This window comes from Onychostruthus taczanowskii, unplaced genomic scaffold, assembly GCF_017590055.1.
Source record: "Onychostruthus taczanowskii isolate IOZ18803 unplaced genomic scaffold, ASM1759005v1 scaffold48, whole genome shotgun sequence".
NCBI lineage: Eukaryota > Metazoa > Chordata > Aves > Passeriformes > Passeridae > Onychostruthus > Onychostruthus taczanowskii.
Window position 1 is genome coordinate 1,814,173 of NW_024502347.1, and position 18,070 is coordinate 1,832,242.

General features: G+C 35.0%; 1 protein-coding gene across 2 annotated transcripts in view; it reads right to left on the reverse strand.

Annotated features, from left to right (window-relative positions):
* AFG1L (AFG1 like ATPase) overlaps nt 1-18,070 on the reverse strand; it is a 65,314-nt gene that overhangs the window by 37,253 nt on the left and 9,991 nt on the right. For both annotated transcript variants that reach the window (XM_041414939.1, XM_041414938.1), the window contains exons 3-7: nt 14,184-14,235; nt 13,481-13,582; nt 12,089-12,219; nt 6,776-6,875; nt 3,675-3,733 (exon numbers count right to left, since the gene is read on the reverse strand). In XM_041414939.1, the coding sequence (XP_041270873.1) occupies nt 3,675-3,733; nt 6,776-6,875; nt 12,089-12,219; nt 13,481-13,582; nt 14,184-14,235 (444 nt within the window). The remainder of the gene's footprint in view (nt 1-3,674; nt 3,734-6,775; nt 6,876-12,088; nt 12,220-13,480; nt 13,583-14,183; nt 14,236-18,070) is intronic.

Sequence of the window (18,070 nt, forward strand, 5' to 3'; positions counted from 1 at the left end):
AGTAACAATTTTTGGAGTATTTCTGCTCTCTGCATTTGAACAAAATAATTGTGAGCAAGCAATCAATGGTTTTCTCAAGAACTGTCTTTTAAAAAAATCACATAGGAATTCCACACACTTTAAAATGCTCAGCAAGAGATCCTGTGAGATTAAAAGCTCAATCAGAAGAGACTGAATCAAATTATAATTATAGAATTAAAATATTGTTCTTCCTAATACTTCTTTTCACTGTAAAGCTCTGTCTTTGTAAAATTTCATGGATTGAAGAAGCACTCTTATCTGTTGCAGAAACTAAACTCTTTCATAATGAATATGGTGTCCCAAAGAATCACAGCCACAACAATGAACAGATCATTCAGAGTCTTCCCCTGTTTATAAAGCTTTGAGTTACAGGATTAAAGAATTGCTGAAAAAATAAATCTCAAACTATTTAATATTTCAAAAGAAGAGAACATTGGGATAAGATCAGAATTGAACTGGGAGCACACACAGGGCAAAAAAAGCTGCCAGTGGTGCTACTGACCTGCCCAATGACACAGACCTGGGGCTTTTATGTGGCTACCAGCTGTAGGACCAGAAGTTTTCATGTGGCTCTAAAAATTGGAAATTTTCACTTGCAACCTCACAAAACAGTCACTTGCCCCAGTAATCTACCACCTAGAAAGAAAATATGGACAAACTCTAGAAGAAAACTGTATCTTCCCTATAGTGCTATTTCACCTTTTTGCTTATTCCACAGAAGCTGGTTTACAGTTATCTTTATAGAACACAATAGATACACAATAGAACACAAACACAGATACTGGAATTACATAGACTGTAGAAAATAAAAACAAAATTCAGGATGAACATGGGTAGCTCTAGATCTGGGGAAGAAACCATTTCTTTTGATCATTTGAAGACAAGAAAAGATTTGTGTAACAGTTACCAGGTATCTAGAAACTACATGTTCCACTGACAAGGAATGAAAAGAGCCTGAAATCTATTTCAAGTGAAGCCTCTCTTCACAAAAATATACTGCCAATAGTTTCCATTCATTCCACCTTCCCAAGAACATTTAAAGACATTTGAAACTCCTGTGCTGAACTTGAACTACTTTTAGTGCTCAAGTCTTATTTTAAGGTTTATGATCCTAAGAGTTAATTACTGAAAAAAAAACCAAACAAAACCAACCCACCTATTCACTCCCACTGAACCCCAAATAAAAGTCCCTGGGCAGCTCTGAGCCCAGAGAAAATGACGACAGGAGTTAGTCCCAGCTGTCAAAGCCAGTGCAAGGGAACAGGTCAGATGAGACTGACACCACCACAGACACACATGGCTTGGAGAGAGGGAGAGGTTGAGAAGACAGTAAATCAAACATTTGCAAGCAACCAATGCAGTGTTTTCCTTCATATTTTCACAAAAATCCTAGAAGAAATCATATTTACATTTTTTAGTCAAGGAATTATGCACAGCTGAGGCAGAAGCTACTTTATCCATTCACACCAATGCCATCACACACACATCAGGGAGGCCTAAACCTGCTTTTCTCAAACCACCAAAGCCAGAGTATCAGTGTTTTATCCACACCTTTGTAACATAAAGGTTAATAGTTAAAATCTTATCTAGAATACATTCCAGCGTGATTTTTAAATGCTGACTTCTGCTATTTTGAATTAAAAATGTAGATTTTGACTTTTTTTTTTTTATTAATAATTGGAATACCATGCCCTTATCCTTCCACTTTCCAACCAGAGTCAGAGAAGCGTTTTGTGAATAAACTTCCTTGGATCCAACTTTTGGTCATTATATTTTTGGGAAAGAATAATGTTACACTGGTAATATTTATTAATGTGACATTGAAGGCACATATATTTAGAGCAGTGTTAAAACACAAAGATGCTGGGAAAAAGAACAACAACAAAAAATTCAGTTATTTAGAAAGGCCCTTATGAATTATGTTAACATTTGTTTCTCCATTCATTCAGATGATAATATTCATCTGCCTCTAGTCTGGGTTGTGCTACTTGTTTCTTTCTGCAGTACTCCATTCTCTAGACTAATCCACCTTTACTGCTTCTCTCAGCATTCCATCTGTTCCCTACTAAAAAATTTTTATTACCTTCCCAGTCCTGATGAGGTGTTCTGATGCATAAACTACATTTCATATTTTTTAATTCAGCTAGCTAAAAAGACAAAAAAGGAAACTATAAATAAGCACACATGATAGGTATTCTTAAAGCCTGACGATCACTGAAATTAAAGAGCCCTATGTTTATCAGGGAGAAAATTAGGAATCAACAAAGAAAGGCATATAGAAAAGAATTATTTGCCATGGTTGCTGCATTTCAAAAAGCAAATGCATATTAAACTACTTCTATGCTTGAAAATACTCTGTGATTGGGAATTCTCATCTAATGTAGTCAGCTACAAAATAAACCCTTTTCAAGAATCTGAAACGGAAGTGGTTTTTTATTTATTTTTATGTTCCTTACTTCTCTAAAGCTATCCAAGTAAGAACCACTCTCACTGGTAACCTCCCTGACTTCATACAAGCCATTCTGAGATGCACCAGAGTGCCATAATCATGTCAATGGCATATTAACTTTTAAATCTGGTAATTGTACAAATGTCAACATTAGATGGGATTTTCAAAGGTTCTTAGGCAATTAAGCAATCTTATAATTCTTAAAGGGCCCACTGAAACTTCTAGGCACGGTCAGCTGCTTTACTGCTGACCACTTGAGCAGAAACATCCAGTCAATGCATCAATTCAGCAATTCCAAATCTCCTATCACAAAGCCAAACCTACCTAAACTCTATCTTACAATTATTTTATCCTAGACACCAACACAGTTAACATTATTTATGTGTTTATGCTAGCAATACTTCTGTGAAGTAGGGAAATGCTGCTATTTCCATTTTACATGTCATGTCAATCCAGAGCAGGATAGGAGACCTGTATGTTAGCCCCAATAACACAACAAGACAATTGTAGTTTGTGAATAAAAATCTCCACAACTTGTCCAGAACTTCTAAGTGTCATTTCAGCTTCTATTCTTTTTAACAGCAAAATAAGCACCAATTGTGTTATTCACAGAGGAAGGATCCTCCATTTCTAATTTAAATGAAGCTATTATAGTTTTTGACCTCCCACAACACAACATGCAGACTGAAGGAAGCTTGCTTCAGAGCTGCTGCTTGTTGAACATTACGTGAAGCTTCACAAACAGCCATTGAAAAACACTACTTACACATGAGAAAGACCCAGAAACAAGGCAGTTGAGGGGTACAAAACAAACCCTACTTTCCTTATATCAAAGCAACAGCAAGCTGTTCTAGCATTATAAATGTAAGATATCCACAAGTACAACACAGTATAAATGTCTAGAGGGACATTACACAGCATACCTGCACCAGCAGGAAAGTCTTATCCAAACAAACACCTTCTGATGTCTTAGATAAAACAGTAGTTTTTTTGTCATGCTAAGAAAGTACAGCTTTAAAAATATATTAATTCCAGAAGAAAAAAGTCCCTTCTTGCCTTATCTTCAATTAGTTTTACTCCAAACAGTTAAAGCAGATATATAAAATGTGGAAATTTGCATCAAAGCAATCCTCTACAAATCTTCTACAAACTGATTAATAAAGCAGGCAAAACTGAAAAGCAATGAACAAGTGGCTCTCCTTACCTTCAGCACAGCAATGAATGGTACAAAATTAGCCCTCTGAAGACCATTTTTATAGAGATCTGAAAGAAAGGAAATCAGCACCATTTTGCTACTTAGTCTTAATAATGTCAGCTTGTCTTCTAGTCTAGCAAATAGAACTCAGTGTTGCTAGAGACAGGAGGAGGAACAAAAGGCAGAAAAGGAGAGCCAAAATCCATTTCTCTTATTTTACTATATGAAAATTCAGTACAATCTTAAGGAAGAACGGAACATCCTGAGAAGTGTGAAAAGAGCAGGGAGCAAAAAATTACTTAGATCTCTAACGACATATAACTAATTATTGCAGAAGAAATTAGAGCAGCATCCGTTTTAAAGTAAGGGTATAAAAAAATATTTGCAATGCTGGGTATACATTGGTATAGATTGTAAGGCCAAACTATGCAACTGCTAAACCCAAGTATTTGGCAGAGGACAAAAACCCCACATAAACTAAAAATACACAATTTGTCTCCACTAAGTTAGCACCATTCTTATTTGATATACTGTGGTACATTTTATCTTCTAGCAATTCTGCCAGGTACACCCCCTCCTCAAAAGCAAGGAAAAGGATCACCCCTAAGGCCAAAAAAACTGAAAATTAAATTAATATGTAAACTTAGGAAAAGTTGCTAAAAATACAACTGAATAAAGAAAAAAAATAGTATGTTATGTAGTATGTTATCTACAAAATGCAGATCTGCATCATTAAAAAAATACAAATTAACAAAACTGAAGTAGCATTTTTCATCTTGCTTATCTCTAGATATTTATAATAGTATGTTACGTAACAAAATGCAGATCTGCATCATTAAAAAAATACAAATTAACAAAACTGAAGTAGCATTTTTCATCTTGCTTATCTCTAGATATTTATACAACATAAACTTTTCTTCTCTGGAAATTAACCAACTGCCCAACAAGCTCATAACACAATGACTTGTTTAAAAACACAATCACTTAAAACTGTATGATGATCTGCCCTGTTTCATTAATATTCGGAAGCCTTATAAAAAGGCAGCTTAGCACCTATAACTGACAAGAGGACTACAGACAGCTGGCAGACATATCAACAAAATTCCACACAAAGCATGTGCCAGGTTATGATTATCCTTTATATTCCCCATAAGGCCTGAAGGTTACAGCTACACTAAAGTTTTTATGCTTTAGCAACACCTCACAGTGGACAGAAGATGCTGCATCCACGAGACAGCAACAGGGCACCTACAGAATGGTTTTCACAAAATTGGATATGTACGTGGAAACATTAGAAAAATTATCAGTAAAGGCAATTCCATTATCCTAATTACTAACAAAGTTCTAGGAAGCCATGTATCATGCTCATTCCCAACTGAGCAAATCAGGATAGTCATACATTTGTTAAAATATATAGCAATCTACTGCGTATTTACTTGCAAAAATTAGTGAACATGCAACAGTAGTGTAAGACAGCTACTCCCATTAGCTCTTCTAGCTAACGGGACTGTAAGTTGTGTATTATGTCTCTGTTTCACGAGATCAGAAAAATAAACAGTAATTTTGGTGGAGAAAAGAAGCCAGGACTCCTCAAATACAGTCTCAGTATGTCCCCTCACATTCTCCTGGGGCAGGAGTTGAACAAAGTTACGTGTATCACTAATGGTCAGCAGCTGGGCACATCTGCTCTCTAATGAAAAAGCCATTTCTCCCTCTTGTATCCACAAGAAACAAATCTCTCCATTCAGTCTTACACCTTGGTGTAGCATACTACACTAACCTAACTCCCTTTCATGCAGGGGATGTCAGACACACCCTGAGCATTCCCAAACAGTGACCAAAGAGGGGCATCGGCCAACACCCGGACTGCAACGCAGCTCAGCTCTGGAAATGTTGTTCTTGTCATTCTCTGAGATACTTAATACAGGTGCATGTATTTCAGGCTGGTACAGTGACTTAATATACATAAAAAACACCCGTACAACAATAAAGGTCACGAAACGACATCTTGATTTAAAACACTGGCTACAATCCTCAAGTTATGGTAAAAAAATTCTCCTGAACTTTAAAGATTAGTGCTTAAAAAAAAACCCCAAGGATGGCTCTCAAGTGAGTAAAGCACCAGCATTCAGTTTATCTGTAGTCAACACAACTACAGTAGTTACAATTCCATCTTGTTTGTGCAAAAAAAAGGAAAATAAGCCAATGGGAAATAATTTTCTCCCCTAATAAAAACATTTGGGTGGGGTTTTTTGATTGGTTTGGTTTTGTTTTTTGCTAAGACAAAGTTCATTGTAGAATTGCCCATCATTAATGATTGTCTTCTACTCAATTAATTTGGGTAGGAAAATTAATGGTTGTTATAGTTAACAATTAAGGTAACTCTTCAGTATTTTAAATTGATCAATCTGAAATGTCATTAAAGTTTATGCATTATGCTAACTGCTAATGCTCTACAACACAAACATTTTTCTCCTTTACAAAAAATTACAATTACTGTGCGGTTAAAATCCATACAGATTTGGGAACTTTGCAGAAGGATCTACTTAGCTAATCACTAGAAATGACTAGTCACTGTAAAGAAGAGGTAGAAATTTAAACAACTCTCCACTTAATTCTCTCAGACCAGCATGTAAGAAGGTAAGAATGGCATCTTGGTAAGTGGCTCTCCTTCAAGCTGGTAAACCACATCTGCAAGTTTCTGAGTTAGGAACTGGGAAGGAATGTGATATCATTTACCTTCTTTTGCAGCATCTGATCTTTTCCTATCCTTAAACACACTCGATACAGGCAATATTTTACCCCTCCTCAACTGCCCTCTGCCCAAACACCCTCTCACTGGTTTGGATAAAGTAGAGGAGATCAGAAAAGAGAAGGTTTTGAGAGTGGTGGAGGAAGGAGCACTCTGAGTTTGAGACACAGGAGGGGTAAGATTAAGTGGAAAAACTTTCCTTCTTTAAGAACAAGAAAAAGCAGGGGACAAGCTGGACTATCTCTGATTCTTGCAGTCTATAGAGTTCCTTAAATACTGTATGATATAAACACAACTGTTTTGCAAGATACTGAGATTCACTGGATTTGGGTAACACTGGTAGAATGTTTGTTTTTACCTTCTGGCGGCCTGTTAGATGTTGCCACAACGACAACCCCATTTTGGAAGAGATTTTCAAAAAGCTGCTTCAGAATCATGGCATCAGCAATGTCAGTGACCTGAGAAGACAACACATTTGTTATATCTTGCTTTCAGCTTCTGCTGCAATAGATCTGCAAGTGGCTTTGTAGCTAGGAAAATGCTTGTTAGTGAAAGCCATGGAAAAAGATTCTAATTATTGCTTGGTGAGAAAAAAATAAAAGGGATAATTAATAAGCAGTGAATGTACCACAGTCTTTCAAAACTTGCCCACTCTTTATTGCACAACTCCACCATTTCTTTACCAATTGCTAAATGATTCCATGTTAACTTCTATTATAAAACTACAGGTGGGAGACACAGAAAACAGACCTAAACATTTAAGAGCCTACTTAATTAGTAACAACATGAAAAAAAACCCAGAAGATAAAAAGAGATACACACCGGCTGTTTTACATTTCTATTACCTTTGAGGCAAAGGTTTGCAGAGGTGAATTTAAAATGGTCATGGGACTTCAGAAATAAAGACAAGTAGCCAACTATACATAATCAGCTGCTGTTGAAAATAGAATGATATGACATAGATACTATTGTGTGATTGTTGCAAAAAACAATTCAACAGATGGCCCATCACAAAAATAAGCAATTTCATTGTTCTTTTTAAGTGCCTTCTATTACTGTCCATGAATAATCAAAAGGCAGGCAGTCACTTCCAGCACAGTCAGCCTCTTCTAACCTTCAGGCACAAAACACGAATGAAAAATAAAAATGGGTAGGACAAGTGATACTGGGGAGGGGTAAGGAAGAAAAAATTACTACAAGATAAGCCATTAAGTAAAATTTCTATAAGTATCTTAATTTTAGCTTAACAAATTTGCTTTATAGTACCAAGAAATAAAAGGATACAGGAACAATGCTGTAAAGAAATAGATCAAGTTTTTCTGAAAAACCAGCAATTCCTCTTTTACAGGACTTCACCATCTTAATACATAAACCACCTTTATGATCATTACACTTGATTTTCCTGCAGACCCTGTGGTTATTATAAAGACACTTGTTGCATTTTGGCTTGCCAAAACAGACCCCAGTTCTGAGGAAATAAACCAGAGTTGGCATGCTGGGAGTTACATATTCCCATTACACAAGAGATTGACAGATTGCTCTGCTTTCACCACCTCAGATGTGTATGCTGTGGTGGCAACACATGTGCCATCACAGAAAGCTTTACCCAGCACAATATTTTCTTCTACTCCACCCCCCATAATTCTCCCATTTCTAAATTACATTTCAGTGCAGAAAAAAAACAAACAAAAAAAAAAGATAATTCTACACTAAAAACTTAGGTAAAAGACTTAGGTTACATTTCTGGCAGCTAGTTTTGAAGCAATAATGTTCTTAATGAATGACACATAAACACTAGTTTTCTTCTTCCACAGATTTTTTTCCATTTTGTTTTGTGAATGCCTTAATAGGGATTATTTTTCCTTTATAAAAAACAAATTTTAAACAATTATACATGCCTCAGATTTGCATATCTCTGCCCCCTAAGAGGTGATATTAAAAAAAAAACAGTAATTCATTATCATACCATATGTTTTACACACTTATGTTTCACTTATCAATAATTTATTTCTTCTGGCTACTAAAATTTATGAATTTCTCCCATTCCTAAGAACACAAGACATACAAGGAATCACTACAGATGTGCATCTTAGGGGTAACTGAATTTCTTGTACCACAAAGCACACGTAAAAGCCAACTTTTAAAAATCTATTATAGAAATAATTTTGTTACAAACCTTTTTGTTTAATACTACTACAAAGCAAGCATGCTGCCTTTAGCAAACAGGCAATGAAAGAGTAATAATGCTCACTTTAAAAAAAACCAATAACATTCTCTTATTAATGAGAACTGGTTTTTATGCAGAATTCTGAGCTCCATTACAAAAACAGAAAAGAGAAACACAAAAACTCCCAACAATAACGCAATAAAAAAAAAAAACAAACAAACAAACAAAAAAAAAACAACAAAAAAACCCACCAAACAATACGTTTCTTTATGCTTATACAACAAACCTCTTGAAAGTTCTGTGAAAAAGCAAGAGCCATTTTGAGGACCAGGATGCAAATGTGAACTCTTTTTATCTAATACACTTCAGGAAAGATAAAAAATTTCTACAAGGTAAAGCAGGTAGAAGACAGTAACTAAAGGATTTTAAGTTCTCATGTTTTTTACTGTATCCAGCATTTATTACAAATGATAACAAAAGCAAACTCTACAAATTACCAATAAGGAGAGCCTGCTAGAGGAGAGAATGGAGAAATTTCATTAGCATTTAAGAGAAAAAAAGAAAAAAAAAGCAAAGACACTAGACTAATAGTTAATTTACATGTTTAAGTGCCTGAGACTCAGTCAGCCACTGATTGGTACAGTTCCACGTAATGAATGACAAACATAAGCATGTATTACCAGCAATTAGTATTAGCACAAAAATAAGAGCCTAATTTTTATTAGAGGCTTTTAATAGAATGCAGGTTAGTAAAAACTCCCTAAATTGTTAGTTCACTTTTGTAGTCCAAATGATACTATTGGTACCTTAAGATTAACACTGCATCATCTCTCAGCTTCTCAAGAAGGAGGGACTCTGGTTTTATTATCAATACTAACAAAGGTTACAGTCCTGTGCCAAAATGAGAGCTTCTAACCACCTGTGTATAGTTATTTGGTCACTGCTAGCCACCCCTGTGCTCTGAAATCTCATAATTACAAATGGCTTAATTTAAGGGTTTTTCTTCAAAATGAAGACATTTTCAGAATGGTTTAAGAGTTTTGTGATTAAAAAAAGACTTGAGTATTTCCAGTAAACTGTATGACAAAGATCAGTAAGACACAGCAATGCTTCAATAACCTGACAGCCTGGAGCTCAGGCAACTGCTGACAAAATCTTGCTTCAAAATGGACAAACACAGAAGCATAGTGCTGGCACTGAGGTCCTGGCCATCACACAGTATTTGCACAAAGAAACATTAAAAGAATTGTTTTTTAAATACAACAATACTTTGGAACACAGAAAACTACTTTTACAAGAAGTACTGAAATATTTTTCTAGATCAATTAGTCAATTCTCCACTTGCTTAATAGTTCTCTGGGTTTTGCAGGAAGATTTATTTCAGAATACTTCTGTTTTGCTTTAGCCCATTGTCAATGAGGAAAATGCAACCTCAACAATGCTTTTGTCTTCTGAAGTTCTGCATTTGGTTTCCTCTGCAAAATGAGCATTAACAATATGTTCTGCTGTCCCTGTTTAAAATACCACTCATCCATGTTTCTGTTCTTAAAATAAATGAATAATTAATTTCAACTTATTTCCTTTTTTTTGTTCAGCAGGCATCTGAAAGCAACTTGAAGTGTTTAAAGCAAATCTCAACAGTTTTCTGATGTTGTCTCCACACACTATTATTTTGCAAAACAACCTCACTTTTCATCTGTCAAAACAGAGAGCTGCTTTGTCCACAAGTCAGAGCAGTGTATGTTATAAGCATGCAGCTCTTTCCAGTTTCATTTTCATCTAGCAATTCTTTAAATACTAGTAAATCAGACTGCAGGGAAATAAAGCCACGATCTCCACTGCAGAAATGAGCTGCAAACATCCCAAATTAAATATGGCTCCTTATTATTAATGTTAATTGTCTCACCATGTGAGCTCCTCTTCCAGTCACTGCACTACTTTATGACTATTCAAGCAGAGGATTTCTTATCCCAAATTTGCCTTCTGCAAAATTTCAGAAAGCTGGAACTCCTCTTATCAGGCAAAACCTTCGTAGAGTTCCACGTTACAGAAAATCAGGCAAGAAATCCAGCCATTCAGAAATCTGTGAATTTAGAAAATTAGTATATCCAAACCAAGTCGATTTTAAAAACTCACTTATTAATGCAAGGTCTTGGAAACACATTTTAAATGTATAGTTCTTGTATTAATTTCCCAGCTGCGAAAGTTTAACAGAACAGGTGATTTTTACAACTGAAGTCATTGGTGTACCTTAAGCAAGTCAGCAGGGGGAGCAGGCAATCAACTTGGGAACAAAATATACCACAGCCTCTCCCTTTACAATGTGGAAATATGACAGACAGTCTGTAAACACCACATGAAAGGGCCGAGCATTCATACAGAAAAGCAGGTATTTACACTAATACATGGTATTTTCTGCCATTTGGGCATTTCATACCGTGGCAGTTAACACTTCCCTCTCCAAACCTTCTCCTTTCTTCACCGTCTAAGTACCATTGTCTCTCTATTTAGATTTTACAGTCAAGTTTTGGAAGCCCAGCATAATCACGTTCACTGGACAGAGCACAAATTAAATGACTGAACAGCAGCAATTGCAATGACCCCACACATTCTGAAACTACCCCTGCTTGAAAAATGCAACAGAAACTTAAAGCAAGAATAACTGTTACCTGACCAAAATTCCTTCATGGGAGCTGACCATAGAACAGTTACTTCCTCAAGTGTGCAGGTTTGCAAAATAAGAGCTAGGAGATATAAACTGCTCCACCCATTTCTGCAAACAGCATTAATTTAACACCATAACAGACAATTTCACTTAACGGATTATTTTACTATTGGTGATTCGAGAACTAACACAGATCTGTTCGCATCTTGCTCTGCATTTTCCCTCTGAATTAAAAAAAAATCTCAGCTGATTAAAGCTGCCAAGTACTCTAGTTTTTTATTAAACATTTTTATAAACAATCTAACATTTAAGTTTGTGACATGCCCTTAATATGCACAAGCTGTGTGAAACAAATTAAATAATCACGCTAACTTGAGCAAAGATCATTTCATACATTTATTTTTAATTTTCACATTTAATTCAGTAGAAGTTTCTTAAAATCCTTAATCACATTCAGTTTGTTGTATTATATGAACCACAAAAGCAAAGATCAGTGGCAAGCAAGCATCAGGTGGCACTGTACAGAATCAGTACAGGATGATGGTCCCTGTCCTGAAGAATTCAAGAGCCTCTAGACAAACTCTAATACCTCCTTGCATGATCAATGACCAGACTGGCAAACAAAAGCAAGGGGACTTACACTGCTAACCTGCACCTTGAACGCTGTGGAAAAAAACCCCAAACCCTACCATCCTCAAAACTGTGAAGTGACTTCTAGTCTTTAACTTCTACCAGTCACCACTGGCCACTGATTCAAATACTATAGTATCATATTTTAAGATCAAAAGTAATTTTATGAAGTTTCCCTTGAAATGAAGGAGTAATGTATGACTTCTTACCTGAAACTCATCAAAACACAGGAGAGCAGCCTCTTTGCTTATTTCCTCTGCCACAGGTGCAATTGGGTCGTATGATTTGGCCATAAACCCTGCTTTTCTCTTTGGTAAGTTCTGCTTAAGGCGATGTATTCCTTAGATGATAAAACAGAAAAGAACAAATTTTTATTATTTCTTTTTCTAAGATAGGAAGAACAAATTATTTAGCTAACAAATGAAAGTAAACTGGTCCAGTAAAAATAAGAAAGCTTCAAACTTAATCCAGTTTCAAGAGGCTAAAACACTTTACAGCCACAACCACACAACAGTAAAAATCTCACAGATTTTGTGATTCTTATTTTGTTTAAAAGGCTGTAAAACAAATGTCAAAAACATCTTGAATGCTATGCACCGATACTCTGTCTTCTATAAAATGATACAAATTGCAGTTTTATCTTGCTCTGAAGATATTCTTAGAATGCATTTAGCTAAAAGAAGGCAGACGTAGCAACACAGTGATACTTCAACACGTGAAGATGATGGATAATGGTGTAAGGTAAGATTATTAAATCCATACTTTACTGTCTCATGGATTGTATTGCATCTGACTATAAACAAAGATTGAGGAAAAAAAGGATCCTGCAGAAGGAAGCTACCTTTGCTAGGATTAAGCACAAATGACAAGAAATGGAAACTAAATCTCAAGCGACCCAGCAATGATTGAAAAGTGGGCACTAAAAAGTGGCTCGAGTTACTGATACCAGTGAAAGCTTCCCAAGAAAAATGCAGCTGTCACAACACTTGTAAAATACAGCAGTAGGTAACAATTTGACAGTATTATAAGGTCATAAAATTTAGAAACAGAAGCAAGTTTTAAAATATCTAGAACAGCATTCCTGTCAAAACAAAGTGCCTTATTCAGCTGATCAGAAAATTTTCAGAAACTCAGGATGTACTTCTTCCTACTGCTTTTTTCCTCTAAATTACTGACAGTTATTACTAAGTTACTCAACCAGAATAGTTTCCTTTCTCCTTGGCATTTACATCTGATTTAGTTATTGCTTATTCAAGATACAGAGTGAGTTTAACCTTTACATTTTCAGTTTTAGCAATTTCCTTCTTCAGATTTCAGGTAAGCTAATTAGCACCTGGAAAACAAACATACATATACAACCAGGTATGTATATTTTTTTTTTCCTCAGGAAAGATACTTGAGAAATAATAAGCAATTAATACCTGTGCTGGTGTGATACACAATGCTAACATGCTTTAACTTTTCCCCCTTTTTTTTTTTTTACGTTTCTTTATGCTTATATATTTAAATAAAATTACAGTGATTAATATGAAAATGAGACAGTATTTTTAATAGATACTGTATTATATAAAATTCTTGTCAATACCTGTGTCTGCACTTACTCTGGTGTACATCCAACATGAAGCCATGAAAATGGACTCTCTTCTTCCTTTCTACTTCTAAGTGAGAATAGAACATGTCCATCACCATTGTCTTTCCTGTGCCTTCAAGTAAGAACAATAAAAAACACTCAACAGGTAGTTAATTTAAGAGCAGCATGTACTGATTACAGTAATGATTGTTTGTTAGCTTGGCCCTAATGAAACTTTAATTTTCCACAGGGTAAGTGGAAGACCAGGCTGCTGTGAGGAACAGTTATGTTTTCTGTTCAAAAACTTGAAAGAACTACATTTTTATTTTTATATTTTGAAATACAGACGTGGCCCAAAGGTTGCACAAATTACTCCCCATACACCCATAAAGCATGTTAATATTTCATTTGGAAAGCAAGTATGTTTTCATGCTGCACTGTTACAGTTAGAATATATGAATTCTCTCCCACAATTAGTTCCCATATATCTTAAATTGCATTCTTAAGTATTAGAGAATGGGTAACACTGAAAACAACTACACATAGTAATGTGGTCCAATCAAACAGCTTCCAGCATTCAGAGTATAATTACACTAAATAACATCATAATGTTACATCCAGTAAAATTCATTAAACTAATAAAGCTACATAAACACACAGCTTTCAGACACTTCAGAATCTGAACAGACATGAATTTAGAAAAAAAAAATCTATTGGATGCAAATGATACTTACCAACATCTCCATAGACATAAAGACCTTTTGGGGGGTTGGTTTTGGCAAAGAGCTGCAAGTCAAGAGAAAAAGAGTAAATATAGATATGGGGTAAAATAAAAGCAAGCACGCGGCTGTGATAAAGTAAGAAAGTAGCTACACTTAACCACAACAGTAGCATTAGGCAGCAAAGTGTAACTTGACTAAATCATTAGCTCAAAATCCATAAGTAATGTTATCATTGTGCAAATCCTATTTAAGAAGCAAAACACACATGCAGGGCTTGGGATTTGGGGTTTTTCTCGATCATTGTGAAAATACCCCCACCCCCGGCCATAGCACATGTGCCTTTTTATCAGAACACATAAAATGATTCAATGTTTCCAAATCCACCTTCATCAAAACAAATCCTTTGCCTCATTAAGCCATTTGAGCAAATAGTCCCAGGAAAAAAGGATATAAAGTTAAGCAGTATTGCACTATTCATAGATATATGCACTAAATACCTATTAGAGCAGGTCTGATAAAGAGATAAACGATTAGGACTTAGAAAATCAGTACTGCAAAGGCCATGAACATTGTACATCCTATGCTCTCAGCTTTGAATATTAAACCCAAAATTATCTCTGGTTTAAACATGATTAAAATCAGTGGAGTCACAGTAAAAATATGTACCTATATACACATGCATGTGTCTGTATATGTATAAATATATAAACACAAAAATATACTTTCAAAGTATGCCTTTTATTAACCATTTTTTCAAGTGAGTTACTTTCATCTGGAATCAATATTGCTTAAAAAAATTTAATTTCTTAACATTATTCAGTACATATGTTATGACACCTGATATCTATTTTACTCAAGTATATATTTTTATGCAAAAACTTCCAGTAATACTAAGACTTTCAATTTGAAATAGTCCTCTTTCCCTTTCCCCCAGTACTGTGCACAGCCACTTCCAAGTATAATTCAAAAAAGAAACAGTTTCTAAAAAACTGGAAATCTTAAAAAATTCAATCAAATCCATGAAACGGAATTGACATCCATAAAATACACTGCAGAAGAGTATTAGCTTATTTTAAAGTGCTCCACTTTCAGAGCTCTATGGGCTGAGCCAACACAGAGGAAAATTAAAATTGCAACCCTGTGGTCTCATTTGGAGCTGGGTAATTGCTAAACAACTTGAATTTAAAGCACTTTTTCAAAATACAGTACCATGGTAAAGAAATAGAGGAGTCAGTACAAAACACTAATTAAATATAAAAGAAAATGCATGACCAAAAAGTAGAAGGGTAATATCTCGGGTCTACAGTACCAGCTCACTCAGAAAATATGTAAGCATGGCTCTTACAGAAGAGCCCCTTTTAGATTTAATTTAGATCTCTATTAATAGGGTAATCAAAAATTTGTATCATCAATCTGTGGCTGGAAAGGGTTTCAGATGTTTGGAAACTGTTCCATTAATTGACAGGGCTGCAAATATTTGCTAGTACTTTGAAAGCATTGTAAGACAATTTAATTGTTGAATATTTTTCAGCGTGTACTTTTTAAAGAGCTTGCACTCAATAAAACTACTGATGCTCAAAGTCACAGGAGAAAAGGAGAAACAGACAAAAATCCAAATGAGACATTTTCAAAAGAATTTCTTTGGGTTTAGATTTAGATTACCAACAATCATTTTAACAATATAATAGACTATCACATTCAATTTATTATACAGAAAGGCTGTATTAACATGATTTGCAGTTTCACAAGAAGCAGCACAAAGCTAAAAAAACAAATCAATCTGTAGAGTACAGCTTCACCTGTTTTTGCAAAGGTTACACAACCAGAACAAATAATAATGCCTACATTTTTATACAAATATTTTCATTGTAAAGCTTTTATTAATTACATTTAACTACTTTAATATTTGTCTTTTTAGGCATACTTATTTCCAGATAACATGTTACAGAAAAAGGAACTTTTGTTTTGACTAAAGGAAACATATAATGGCTTGGGCTCCATTTCTAAGTTGACTTAGAAATTTAAATTTGCTTCCCTTTGAAGACAGCAATTTTTGAGCGATATCTGATTGCTAAAAAGGATGGATACTGTGGCAATATAATGGCTTGGGCTCCATAAAAGTTGACTTAAAAATTTAAATTTGCTTCCCTTTGAAGACAGCAATTTTTGAGCGATATCTGATTGCTAAAAAGGATGGATACTGTGGCAGATCCAAACATACTTGTTGATCATCGCTAAAAAAAAAATCAAATGCCAGAAAACCTTTTTTCCTGTTTCAGCAATCAAAGTTTGCTTTGTTGATCATCTGTAAAAACAAATCAAATGTCAGAAAACCTTTTTTCCTGTTTCAGCAATCAAAGAAGTTTGCAGGAAATATTTTACATATAATTCTAAACATCACATTATTGATAGCTTTAGGATAATGACTTCCTCATTCCTGTCAGATATTGTATAACTCTAAGAATTTGTTTTTATATTCTTTGGTTGTTTTGGTTTGGGTTTTTTTTAACACACATTTTATTTCAAAAAAGTAAAACTTTAGCAGTAGATTTTTTTTTTAATACTGAAAACTCAGATATCCTACCAGTCTCAAGCTATTTTGCATGATCATAAAATGGATTTTTTTTCTTTTTGTTTTAGTTATTCTAATGCATCTTCTGAAGCCTGGAAGTTGTCTAAGAAAAAGGGAAACTTCCACTAAGACTGCTGATAAAATCCCATCAACATTGGATTCAATTTAAATCACAGCAAGCAGTCAATCAATGGTATGTGGGGGCAAAGAAAGCAGAATACTGATCTTGTTTCCATGCAAACATACACTCTGCATGAAGCAGGGAGGAGATCTAATGCAGAAGATCCTCCAGTCACCCTAAAATAAGGACATTCTACTTTATTTCAGGCAGAAAAGGGAGAAAAGTAGGAAATTTAGGAAGACAAACTAAATTAATGATTTCTCCTTGCTCATTTCCATACTATCCTGAGGTACCCTTGGGGTCTCAGCATAACAACGTTAAATTTGTTGACAATATGCTTTCTTTGGCAACAGTGGTAAGATTTAAGTATGTTAAAGTTAATATTTAAAAGCTACTAACCCAAAGATATTAAGTGATACACAAAATTTGAGTTTGAAGGGGAGAAAACCTTTAGTAACATGCAACATCTTCCCACCTTCTCCCCTGCTCAGACAACAGAAGCAAGCAACTCATTTCCTGGCAGTATTTACACCCTGACTGGAAAAACTCTTAAGTGCAAATGCATGTCAATACTAAGATGGTTAATTAAAATATGCAAAATTCAAGACAAGTCTCCCAACAGAAGATTTTTTTTTTTAAATCCTAACAAAACTGCCTTTTTCTCCCACTCTTTCAAGACTCCTTTTTGGCTGTTGTAGCTGAAGACATTTTCAAGGTCTTGAATGGTGTTTACTATTGTTCATACCTCTTTTCAAAACATGACCTCACTTATAATTGAGCTTATTTCAAGTCATTAGTACAGCAACTCAACAACTCTTAAGATGTCCCAATTGGTATTATTTTGAAAAGCTGGAGATCTGAAATGTCTATGCAAACTCTTACAGCCTTGAACTTCAATTCAGAGGATCTCAAAATATCTCAACACACAAGGCCATGCTTTCACCAAGTTGAAGATCAAAGTCCTTGTTCAAATTTGAGGAGTAATTTTAAAAAACAGAGGCCTACTTGGCTGGCAGCAAGACTAAATGTTTTTTCCCCTGAGATTCATTCTAAGCTGATGCCCCAAAAAAACCTACATCATAACAAAATAGAATTTTATTACCATGAAGAAAATGGCACCTGGCGTGTCTGTGTGCCCCAGACCACTCATTTCAAAAATGTTTGGCCTGTGAGGTAACACAAGTGTTCTGGATTAAAAAAACCCTG